Source organism: Lytechinus variegatus, chromosome 7 (genome assembly GCF_018143015.1).
Source record: "Lytechinus variegatus isolate NC3 chromosome 7, Lvar_3.0, whole genome shotgun sequence".
Lineage (NCBI taxonomy): Eukaryota > Metazoa > Echinodermata > Echinoidea > Temnopleuroida > Toxopneustidae > Lytechinus > Lytechinus variegatus.
The window spans coordinates 35,411,595-35,424,446 of NC_054746.1; the positions used below are offsets into that span (position 1 = coordinate 35,411,595).

A 12,852-nucleotide genomic window follows, 5' to 3' on the forward strand; every position below is an offset into this window, starting at 1 on the left:
CGGCAAGGCAAATGATCAAGGCAAACATTCGTATTGAACCCTGGAAAGTATAAGTACGGTATGTTCTGCGGATAACTTCGGTGCGGACTTTGGATCGCGCGCCCAGCTGATAATGTAAACAAACGTAGACTCTTCTCTAGTCGCTTTTTGGCTACTTTTCCGGAAAATGCCTTCGCCAGGGTGTAAAACGGAAACGCGCGACCGGCGCGCGCGGTCCTATCTTTGCTGTCGGTACGTGGACTAGATCACTTAGTGTGCACTCGTACTCGTACTCGTGTGTGATTAAAAGTTTCTTTATAGTTTTGCTCGAACTGCTGCACTGCACTGTCGGGAAATTTTCATTGAAAAATGCCACTTTTTGAGGGTCTCAGCGTTGGGGTAGAGAAGACAGCTGCTATCTTTGACATAGGTGCTGCATATACAAAGTGAGATTTTAATATATTTTCTATTCTGATGTTAAGAAACTTGAATATATGTGTTCTGGGAGTGGGACTGTCTCAGATGCAGAGTGACGATTGGTCATTGTCAGTGATAGGAACAACCTCCGCGCCGGGCTAGGCAGGGACGACGGCTCGCGTCGATGCCTCATTGACGCGGTCGACTCTCGCCGATAAATGGGCGTGTGACGTGTCTATTGCCTTGTGTGTGTGTGTATTTTGAGTTTTTGACAGGTATCGGGTATGATTATTTACGTCTGGGACCGACCTTTAACATTACCATGAAAGACTTGATCAGGGCTACATGTAGATCCTCGAACCTCTGCATCAATTTGTAACTTCCCCACAGCTTGGATTACACTCAGGCGCACGCCGCAACGCCCAGTTGGAATAGACTGAGTCTGAGTTAGCCTAATGACTAGTCTAACGTTAGTTCTAGATCTGTGTCAAATGAAGTTGGAGACAGTGTTGAGATAACTTTTTGTATTTTAGGGAGCCATTTTGAAAAAAAATGAGACTTTGAGAGCAATTTTTCATTTTACCAGAGCCATTTTCACTTCAGAGTTCAGTTTTTGAGAGCCATTTCTTTTTCATGATTCAGATTCATGCTTCAGCGCATGGTCATGGTTTCGCATCGCAGTTTGTCCTGCTTGTTTACAAATTCATTTAATGTTAACATAGTTGAGTTAGATCTAGATCTAATTGCTATTCATTTTTTCTTCATTGTTATTAGATCTAATTATTAAATTATTTAATTTATTGTTGTTGATTTACATGTACCATACTTTACTTAAATGTATAAAAGTTAGTTGATTATGTAGAACTAGATGTTTATCAGTATTGTTTGTATCAAGTATCGTAGTCTATATTAAACTCTATGTTCTAACTTGTACAATTATGTCTATCAAATTGAATGGGATGAAGTTTATCATATTTGAACAGAAATATTGAATGTATCACAGCCTGATAGCTAATGACAATATGTCAACTGTTTCTCAGCTAAGCTATGCCTACCCAAGCACATCCACTGAACATGGCACAGCTCTCAGTCAATTATCAGCGCAACACACAGCTCAGTCAATCATCACCGCAACACAGGCGGGTATGAAACTACATTTGCGCCAATGTATGTATACACTCGGACTTTGACTGTTACCAAAAATCCCCACTGAAAATCCTAATTTCGGTCTTGAAATTACCTGATCTGCACCATATTTCCAAAGCACCAAGTGGCTTAGTTCAGAAATCAAGAAATGGAGTCTCCCAAAAATACTCATAACACAAAAAAAAATTAATTTCTTCATTTTCTTGCAACTTTAGTATATTTGCAAAAGGACAAGTCCAAGAATTTGCGCGTGTTACGTATGGGACATTTCAGACGCTTTAATGACCTGAAAAATAGTGTTAATTGACTTTGATTAGATTGAATACCCTCATGATGGTAGACATCTAGGAGAAGAATAATCATGCAAAAAATGGTATATGACCTTGACCTTTTAGAGAGAAAAGATGGGCCGTTACGTATGAGACGCAGAAAAAAAAACAATTTTTAAAACATTTTTTTTCAAGTTGAGAATTCTCTGAAAGCATTTCATTTGAAAACTTGTAACTTAGTGTGATAGAAGTCACAATACTCTAGTATATCTAAGGCAAGTTTTATGTCATAAGCCAAATCCCTCTAATTACAGTCTCTAATTAAACAAATTAATGACATGTTACGTATGGGACATTTTGTCCCCATAGAGAACATATACAATTTTGCCCATCATGAAAAAAAATGAAATAATTTAAAATATGAAAATAACAAAAGAGTTTGTGTCTTTTAAAATTTTCTATTGAGATATATTTGATATGACTGAAAAGGGAATTAGCCATTTCAGAAAAATAGTACCCCGGATATCGAGAGTTTGAAACTCGATACACATTTTTCTGAATCAATGCGCCCTAGATTCTGAAAAATCCACTCAGTTACACGTAAGAACGCGACTATGCATGAAAGAAAAAGATGCAGCTGCTCTGGCCTGGCTGTCTGACTACTGTGCAGTCTTTAATGGCGACTGGACGTGCGCGGACGGGAGCGATTTTCATGTTGGGAGTCGCTCGGTAATTGGCAGTTTTAGGCAGTTGCGAGAGCATGCGGGTGGAATCAGTCATAGCTCCCATCTATTTTCAACAAGGACCTCCCTCATTACTGCTCTCAAAAACCTGGACGATCAACTACTTTCTTTGTTTTACTTGGCCTTACATGTCAATTTATGTCACACAATTATTCATTTTGTTACCGGGTAATTAATTTGCTGTTCATTATTTTCTTCTTGTCTGTTTTCCTCATCAGAGTGGGTTTTGCTGGTGAAACCAGTCCAAGAGCAACGATACCAAGTAAAATCAAACTCTCCAAGACAGATAAGATTGTCCATATCTGGGACTTCACCAATACAGAAGAGCTTTATGATGCATTAGTAGAATTTCTTCACCATATATACTTTAGGTGACTTGATTTATTTTGAATTCAAAGAATGTAAAGATGACTTTCAAATTTCCATACATTATGCATGCACATATTGCCAAAATATATGTTCAGTGTACCTTGGAGGTGTTTCACAAATATATACATGTAAGTGTGACTTAGGATCGCATTTAAAAGGAAAATGAAACTTTTGGAACAAGATAGCTTGTGTGAAAAATAGAAAAATCAAAGAAACAGATCAACAAAAGTTTGAGAAAAATCTGACAAATAATGAGAAAGTTATGAGCAATTGAATATTGCGATCACAAATGCTATGGAGATGTGTGATGTCACTTGTGATCAACTCTCCCCATTACATTAGTATATATTTCGCTTAAACTGCCTCTTTCATCACATCTATCAGTAGATCATGTGTTCTTTCTAAGGGAGGACATGTAATACAGATTTTTAAGAATGTATCATGGATAAAAAGTTTGTATCACCATAAGAAAAAGCAAAATGAGACATTTTGGGGGTAATTTATAGTCCATCAAAGGGAAAGTTGTTCACATGTGACATCACACATCCTTGTTGCATTGCCAATAGCAGGATCTCCATGGCATTAGTGATTGCAATATTCAAATACTCATAACTTTCTCATTATTTGTCTGATTTTTCCTGAAACTTTCTTTGTTCTTATTCTTTGATTTTTCTGTTTTGACACAAGCGTACTTGTTCCAAAGGTTTCATTCCCCTTTTACTTTCCAATTGGATGCGGAATAAAAAAGCATCACCGCATTGGTCAAATCATCCTATGAGGATGCGCACTACCGTGTATTAATCAATAAGATTACCTATCATGTGTGCATTGGCATTTGAGCTTGCTTCTTAAGTCATACCTAATTGTTTGTGAAACACCCCCTGAACAGTTCAGTTTTTAGTCTTTAGACAAATAGAAATTTCCTATTTTCAAATTTTTTAAAATTTCAAAATATTTCATGTAGGGATAAACTCTTAAATGATAATTATAAGTCGCCTATCTTGTTACCATTTATATGTACATAATAATTTGTATGTACCTTGCTTTCTAATGTGTAGGGCTTTTGTATCAATTATCTTTTTTTTTCTATCTCTACAAAATACTGATATTTCACCATGATGAAATTGATATAGACATGACAAATAAAATATATTACCCTTAAGCAAAAATGGCATTTCTTATCGATGAAAAGTTTTGGAGTGATGTGAGTTGGTAGACATTTCCCTTCCATTAATGACTAACTTCTTTGACTCAAGTCATGCATTAGTGAGCATGCACCAAAGGCAAAATCGTCATTTCTCAATATTCACTTTAGCCACTTAAAAATGTAAGTTGTCAACTTCTTTTCTGGTGAATGCTTAAGCAATGTGATTGTTGCACGTATATCTCTTGAACCAGTTACCCCTGTTCAGTCCGGTTCAATGAACACAACTTGAAGGGAAATTTCTAATATTCTGCCTTATTAAATTTGGCATTGAAATGCTAAACATAACTCTTGTGGTGGTATGAACAATTTCTACGTTAATGTGTTCTCCTTGCTCAGGAATGACTTGATGGGTAAATTTCATGTTAACACAGAAGTTAGTCTTTCCAAGAAGAAACACTTTTTCTGAATCATTTTGCTCGAATATTTTTCTAGATTTAATATGTTTATCGGGAGGAACTCTCTTTTTGTTTAGTTTATGATTTGGTTGATTACATCTAATTTATTTTTTAATTTCCTCTTCTTCCACTTTAGATATTTTCAGACTTTGATATCAGATATGAGAAATATGTGTTTCGAATGGAAACTTAGTGTTGATGAGAATTCAGTCATTTAAGGAATATTGGATGGCCTTGAGTGGGATGCGAAGAAGTATTGTACAAGCTGAAGAACAATATTGGATGAGTCAGAGACGAATCCAATATTGTTTTTCAGCGAGTAACAATATTTCTACACATCCCACGAAAATTGGTCATCCAATATTATTATTGTTATTTACGGTAGATACCCCACAAATCAAAACATAAAGTAATGAAGCAAAAAAACAAAAAATTTAGTAACCATCATATATGGCAATCCTGTAAATCATAAGCATGGTGCTTGAGTATTGTCATTATAAAAAAAGAGATCTCTGTAATAAAGTAAAGATGCGCTAGCGTATAGTGCAAGTGCATTTGAATTCAATAAATTGACACTCCTTTACCACACCTCCTGACAACTAATATGCAATGCAATTTCATTGTGACGTAAAAATAGCTTAATGCGCACAATCATTTATTAACCAATGATAAGCTTGTGGGTGGGGCAAAATATTCATCTCGTCCAATATTTTCAATATTTGATGGTTTTCATAGCCATGCACGTTAGAAATCAGTTTTAATATTTTGTCTCTTTGAAACAACTTCGCAAGACATTAGAAAATATCTGCGCCTCTAAAACCCTACATCTAAATAATGATTTTCAATATTCTCTATTTCAGGCACTTATTAGTAAATCCACGAGACCGCCGTGTGGTTGTTTGTGAATCTGTCTTGTGCCCTACACAGTTCAGACAAACCCTTGCTAAAGTCTTTTTCAAAAGATATGAGGTATGTATTTTTCTCATTCTATTATGTCCTCACCCATTTTTTTTTTTTACAATTTGTTGTTCAAAAATGCTGCATTTGACAACATTTCATAATCAACTAAGGAGTCAAGGTGTAGCCAGAACACATTTTATACCGTTTTTAATGTAATATTGGCATGCATGAACACCATGACAGGGTACGTTCATTATAATTGGAAAGAATTTTTTAAAAAGAAGAAAATACTCTTCTAATACAAACATAAAAATGTATTCAATTTAAAAAAATGAATATTTAGATTTTGTTATGAAACATTGCTTGGTAATTTACAAGTTCTTTGACATTCCTGAAAATAAAGTTAAAGTGGTTGTCTAAGCAGCAACATAAAGTTATCATGTTATGTTACATATTAAATGAATCAAAATCAGTCTTTATCATTATGTTGAAATAACTACAACTTAAATCATGAATGGTAGATATAATTCTTCTTGATACTTCAGGTGCCCTCAATATTATTTGCTCCGTCACATCTCACCACACTCTTCACACTGGGAATCAATACAGCACTGGTCCTTGATGCAGGCTACAATGAAACAACTGTTCTACCAATATCCTTTTTGACAATGTGCATTGTTTTTATATGGTGACATGATCAGCTACAAGATGCAGGAATCACTTCATATTCAAGCCATCAATGTAATATGAGATAAGAACTCTGAATAATTTTGTTTTTGATCATCAACCTATATAAATAAATTCCATCATGAGTTTGAAATTAGCTGATAGTGAGTGCTTGCAAATAAATTTGGAACTTTGTGGTTTTTAAAACTTTTTTTTTAGTATCAATGTAATTCAATTATTTGATGCAAGATAAATAATCAACAGACTTTAATCAAGCTTATTTATTTTAAAGCAGACAATAATATCACATATTATTCTTGACGGAATGAAGTTGTCCATAACTGATAACATCGGCATAAAGTCTGTGAATGTCAATTTTTCCTTGACACAATATGATTTATTCACATTTATGAAGGCTACCCAATCATCAAGGCTGTAGAGTCGTTACCTCTTGGTGGCAAAGCAATCCATGAGTAAGTGTGCAACTATCTTGAGAGGAAATGCTATATTCCTCAACTCTTTATCATTTTGTTTGGTGTCACCTGTGCCTTGAAGGTGAATAGCAAATTGCATCACTGACCTGTTGGTCTCTCCTCCAGTTGTAACAGATGTACAGGTGGACCACTACACCATGTCCCCCCCCCCCACTTTTATACGAATAGTGCAGCAGGTTCTGGGGCCTGTTGCAGAAAGAGTTGTGTTAAATGCAAGTCAAAATATCAAGCACAAGTTCCAAAGGCATGCTTTTGAATTATTATGTTGCTTATGATTTTTAGCATTGCGTTTTGATTTAAACTCTTTATGAAACATGGCCTTAAAATGCAAAATCGGTTACTCTCCTCTATGATATGCTTCAATTTAATGGTTTGTGTGAAGGACACAATGATTTCCACTGTAAAAGAGCATTTGATTATGATACAAGGGAGGGGTAAGTGAACACACAGTGCAGGTTTCAGACATCCGGGTCACGAGGGGGGGGGGGGGGGGCATTCAGGGGTGTACTCTGCAGGGACATGGTTTCTATAAAGAGATAATTGCTAATTAGACTGGGGGTAAAAGAAAATTCCCACAAGCAGACATGTTGGAGGACAAACAATAATCAAACCCTGATGAATCATTGTTTTTACAGCCATTGTATTGCCTTCCACTGTGACATCTTCTGAAACTACTCTATAGTAATCAATGAGAACTGATTCAAACACTTTATGAATTAACTGGACCATTAATATCATGGATAATTTTTTTTTTCAGGAACCTGGAAAGGCAGCTGAAGGAGACAGGGACAATTAGGGAGAATGGAGAAGAACATAAACCTTTGTCTTCTGTCATGGACAGCATTCCAGCTGATGTCTTAGAAGATATCAAAGGTAAGTAAACAATCTGTGGAAGGACTGCAAGACATCATGATAGTGGTGGTATTGAAATCTTGTGACATAGACATTTGAAGGAATATATGTTACATTTCACTTCTTATTACATTGGGGAAAAAATGGGAGGGGCTAATATGTTTTATTTCAGATAACAAATCTGTCTCAAATTGCCATCATCAATAAAAGGTCATATAACTAAGATATAACAAGTTTATAAAAGTCTACTTTCTGTGAAAAAGTAATTAGTTGCATTCCAACTTTCATCACAATTTTGTGCCAAAAATAGAAATCTCGGGCATCAAAATAGCTGTCTTTTTCAGGTTCAGAGTAATTGGTCTGCACGTAGAATGCATATACCAAGCAGAATGGTAAATTTTGTTTCAAAATTATTCCATAGTCTTAATGGATCAACTGATTTCCATAATGTTCAATTGCTCAATCATTTTGTTGAAAAAAATGTAATACACACACATTTTTTGTTTGATTTTTACACCAATTACCAATCACGTTGATGACTTTACACATCATTATCAATTGTATTTGCCTACAGTAAGGACATGTTTCATGACCAATATGGAGAGAGCAACATCAATTCAACAGAGTATACTCCAGGGAGATGATAGTAAGGTAGGTGAAAATAGCCCATCCAATCAGATGATCTAAAGAGTTTACCAGTCCCTGCTCACTGGAAATCAAACCTTTGACTTTGTACACAACTAGCTCTCATTCATCAAGATGTCAGGTCGCGGAAAAGAAGGAAAGGGTCTCGGAAAGGGTGGTGACAAGCGTCATCGCAAGGTTCTACGAGACAACATCCAAGGTATCACAAAGTCAAAGGTTTGATTCCCAGTACAACATTTTGCTCTTTAGCACTTCGATTTTTATACACTGCTCTTTCATCTTACATCTAAAGAATGAAAATACTACAAACATTATTAATACCAACATGTGCATGTTAAAGACAAAAATCCTTTATTATCAAAGCTATTCATTCATAAGTTAAACCTTCGAATAAAAGTTCTTCAATTTATTTTGTGTTCTTTTCTTTCCCAGTGGCCAAGCCCTGCTGCATCTGTTGAATACCCACTGAATGGAGGTAGAACGTTGACCATTGATGGTAAAACTAGAGAGATAGCTTGTGAAGTTCTCTTTGAAATGGATAGTGATGAACAGTCTATTGCAACGCTTGTCTTAGACTCTATACTCAAGGTTAGTCAAGTCTGGACTCTCATTAATGTTCTCCAGGGAGTGGAAAAACTACATTCATATTGTGAGATCAAGCCAGGATTTGATGACTGGAATAATTTGTACGGCTGATGCATTGTTATTATGATCATTTCATTATATAAGTGCTGATATCCCGGGGACCGTTTCATAAAGCTATCCATAAGTTAAAAGTGACTTTAAGAATGACTGATAATCCTTTCTTGTCGTAAATGATATTCACCATTAAATGTTGGTGATTATTTAGTGCGTAAGAAAGGTTCGCCAGTCGTTCTTTAGTCACTCTTAACATACGAACAGCTTTATGAAATGCCCACCTGGTATGTTCTTTAAAGCTTATTAAGGGTAGCTTATATGAAATCCTTGTCTAATTCTTAATTGGCAATTGCCATGGTTATTCAGGTAATTGTGTCTGTCCTGGCATTCCAAGGGAATTTTTTTTTTCAATTGTCATTTGTAAATGGATTTTGTATTTCTTTTGCTGAATAAAGTAATAATGATAATAATAATTGAGTTAAAAGCTGTAAACTTGAAATGTTTGAAAACATTGCCATCGTAGTTGTTGGAAATTCCAGAATCAATTTCAAAGGGGATGTTAATGGTTGCAATGTCACGCATTGCTGGATTTTGCTGGATAGGTTGGATGAACTGGGTTAGAAAAATAAAATTTAGTTTATTTTTCAAAGACAGCTCAGAAAAGATATAGTTTCAAGTTAAGTTATGACTTATGTGCAAATCTTTTTTTCTAGAAAGAGTTGTCATTAGGAATCAGGAGACTTTTTCTGACAATGCGAATATAATTTACATCTGTGTCTGCACTGCCCTCACATTATGTTTGTGATTGTGAGATACAAGGATAAAGTTATAACAGCCTACCAACAATTGAATTTATCCCTGAGATTGCTCATATGAAACATCTCTCCTATCTGTTCTTGTGTCTCTGACAGTGTCCAATTGACATGCGGAAACCTTTGGCTGATAACCTAGTCTTCATCGGAGGCACCTCTCTGTTGCCAGGGTTCTCCCATCGGCTTCTTGCTGAGTTAAAGCAGCTTCTTACCAAGCCCAAGTACAAGGACTGTCTAGCCATCTCGACATTCAAAGTACATTCCCCACCAGCTCAGGCCAACTTTACAGCATGGCTAGGAGGTAATTAGGCAATCCCATGATGTTGTAATTCTTTAACAACATTATTATACTCCATGTGAACAAGGATAATATGTATTGATGAAATGATAATGTGATAAAAATCACAATAACGTTCATATTTGTCTCACCTGCATAGCTGAACGAGACTATATGCACCGCTTTTCCTACAGCGGTAGGGGCAACATTGAAATCCTAACCTAAGGTTAAATTTTGAAATGTCATCATGTTACATGGTCCTAGTTCATGAAATTGGACATTAAGGTAATCAAGTGTTACCAAACATTCTGCCCGAGTTTTAGGTCACATGACCACGGTCAAAGGAAATTTAAGGGCAATGAACACTATATTAGGGAATCAACATCAAAATATTAACCAAGGATAAATTTTGAACATGTCATAATTTAGAAAGTATATGGACCTAGTTTATGAAATTATAAGGATAATGTTGTATCGCCGAACACTCAGTTTCAGGTCCCACAACCAAGGTCAAAGGTCATGTAGAGTCATTTAACTTTAGCCATGTTGGGTATTTGTGGAATTGCTATCATAACTTTGAAAGTTTATGGATCAAGTTCATGAAACTTGGACATAAAAGTAATCCAGTTTACTGAGCATCCTGTGCAAGTTTCAGGTTACATGACCATGGTCAGAGCTCATTTAGGGTCAACAATGAAATCTTATCCAAGGTTAAGTTTTTGAAATATAACTTTGGTCACGTGGTCAAGGTTACAGAGGTCATTATTTAAAAATGTTTACTACTTTGTTTATCTGGCATTGACTGAGGAATAACTTTGAATACATGCAGTCGAGAATCCATCCAGTTTATACCAATTACATATATGATACCTTCTGTTCACAAGAGATATCAACCATCATTACTATTGATTTATATGTTCATTTGACAGGAGCCATATTTGGAGGTTTGGAGGTTCTAAGTTACCGGTCATTAACGAGGGATGTTTTCCTGCAGACGGAGGTTGTCCCTGACTGGTGCTCTCTGTTACCAGCTGTCACAGAAGTAGAGCAATCTGCTGCCAAGGACAAGACACCACTAAAATCACTAGGATTGCGGAAGCCACATGGTGAGGCCAAAGGCACCCCAGAGAAATGAAAGTGGAGTGACACTTGTAATTCTTGAGACTGCATATGTGTTTTCTTTTGAGATGTAGCTGGCAAATCAAAGGACACCAGGACGAGGGAGGAACAGTAGCTCTTGTGGTCTTTAAGATAAAAGTACAGACTCTTTGAAACTCTTGGTTTTCTGGGAGTCACCTTAAGAAAGGCACAGGGAAATTTAGCAACCCCCTGGCTAAGGAGAACTTTTCCGATATAGGTTGCATTTTCCTATTTCTGTGTAAGATTTCGGAAGAGCTTACCCAGAAAGACAGAAATACAGTAGAGATTTAGATTCACGACACAACTGGAGTCATTGATCTTTTAGTATGGCATTGAGTGATAGTACCACAGTGCGTATGAAGATTCCGAGGTTTGTTCTCCATGAGGCTGCATTTACTTAAACGTCTTAAAGCATGATGTCTACTGTACAGGCAAGCAAAATAGTTGAAAAAATAACCAAGGTTCTGCAGGTTGTTTAAGGGATTTGACATGTGTGGTAAGGCTTACAACACCAAATGCACACTTGGGTCATGTAAAAGCATAGTGATTGATATTAGGACTAATTCCCCATTTTACATTGATCTATGATCATTGAAGTAGGGTGATTGTTCAATCACCTAAGGGTGGTGTATGATGATCATGTGACTTTGTACAGATTCATGATCATGAGTTATAGAAATTTTTAAAAATCTTAAGACTTAAGACACGTTATAAGGCATGTCATAGGAGCAATATACAATGAGCATGGGGCATCACCATCGTACCATATACATGCATTGTGTGATCAGACCAGGGTTATCGTACACTCAGCGCAGGGGCATTTTACAATATTTGAATGATCTCTGTATGGCCTCTGTATGGTTTGTCTTTGGTCCTCCATCATACCCTACTCATGAAATCTGGTAATGGTTGTAAATAATGGAATATACCCCCCTCAAAATGATATTAAGACTATCAATCAATGATGATCATAGCAAAATGTGAACAAAGCAGTATTGGGTAGAACAGTCGTCTCCCAATTTACTGACCCAACTTTAAAATTGTTCGTAATGTTTGTTACAAGCTACTGAAATCCTGCAATTTGAGTGGCCAAGGGTAAAGTTTTCAAAGACTTGCTTTGTTTTGTCATTGATGGCAATTTTTTTGAAACAAGGCCAGTACACATAGCTAAGAAACGAGCTCAATTCATATTATATAACATGTATATGCCATGGAGAGATAAGATATGACTTTGTACTCATTTGTGTTATAGAAGACCAATCTTGCCATTATCTTCTTAGAGTTTACTGTAATATTATTCCAAATGGGACCGCTCTTAATGACTTTACCAAGGGGACATTTCTTATGTTTGAGCATATACTTTTTTTATTTTTAATGAGAGATTATGGTGGTGAATGATGTGTATTCAAATGAAAGATTATATTTCAGATCCATTTCTTTAGGAATGAAACTAACACATTACATAGAATTCAAAATAAGTGTAACAAATTCCCCTGGTAATTTCCATGTACTAGGGCCTCATTATATTGATGTCTGTTGTCTTACTTGTCTACCATTAAACAGCAGAATTATTAAGGGATTGCTATTATCACATTAGTAAGAAAACATGTTATTATTTTTAAATAATGAGCATACCATTCAATATTTTACCAGCACAAGTCAAGATAGCAGAAATATTGTTAAATGTGTCTACTGTATCAGTTTTGAACAAACAAAAAACAGTGATCCCAAAATGAAGATATGGAACAAAGTATGTGTATATTTTTTCAGCTCTTTTCTTTTCATGAGTTCTGTGTGAGATGAGTTTTATGGCTATACATCAAAAGTTACTGGGCCAAACTGCAAAATGCAGTCACTGTAATATCCAAAATACATGTAGATTACACAAGAACATTGTTTACA

The 12,852-nt window shown here is 35.8% G+C and overlaps 1 protein-coding gene across 1 annotated transcript; it reads left to right on the forward strand.

Moving 5' to 3' along the window:
- The first annotated feature begins 273 nt into the window (after positions 1-273).
- Positions 274-12,852, forward strand: LOC121419125 (actin-related protein 10-like). Its single transcript, XM_041613445.1, has 10 exons — positions 274-425; positions 2,773-2,925; positions 5,386-5,494; positions 5,971-6,078; positions 6,497-6,564; positions 7,343-7,458; positions 8,012-8,088; positions 8,515-8,670; positions 9,633-9,834; positions 10,740-12,852. The coding sequence occupies exons 1-10, from the start codon at positions 349-351 to the stop codon at positions 10,943-10,945; spliced, it is 1,272 nt and encodes a 423-aa protein (XP_041469379.1). The 5' UTR covers positions 274-348; the 3' UTR covers positions 10,946-12,852.

Bases quoted from the DNA above. Each gene is read 5' to 3' on its own strand.
- LOC121419125 (XM_041613445.1), top strand. From the start codon at position 349: ATGCCACTTTTTGAGGGTCTCAGCGTTGGGGTAGAGAAGACAGCTGCT. The intron at 5,495-5,970 runs GTATGTATTTTT...TTGATACTTCAG, and splicing joins TCTTTTTCAAAAGATATGAG to GTGCCCTCAATATTATTTGC. The intron at 8,089-8,514 runs GTAGGTGAAAAT...TTTCTTTCCCAG, and splicing joins TCCAGGGAGATGATAGTAAG to TGGCCAAGCCCTGCTGCATC.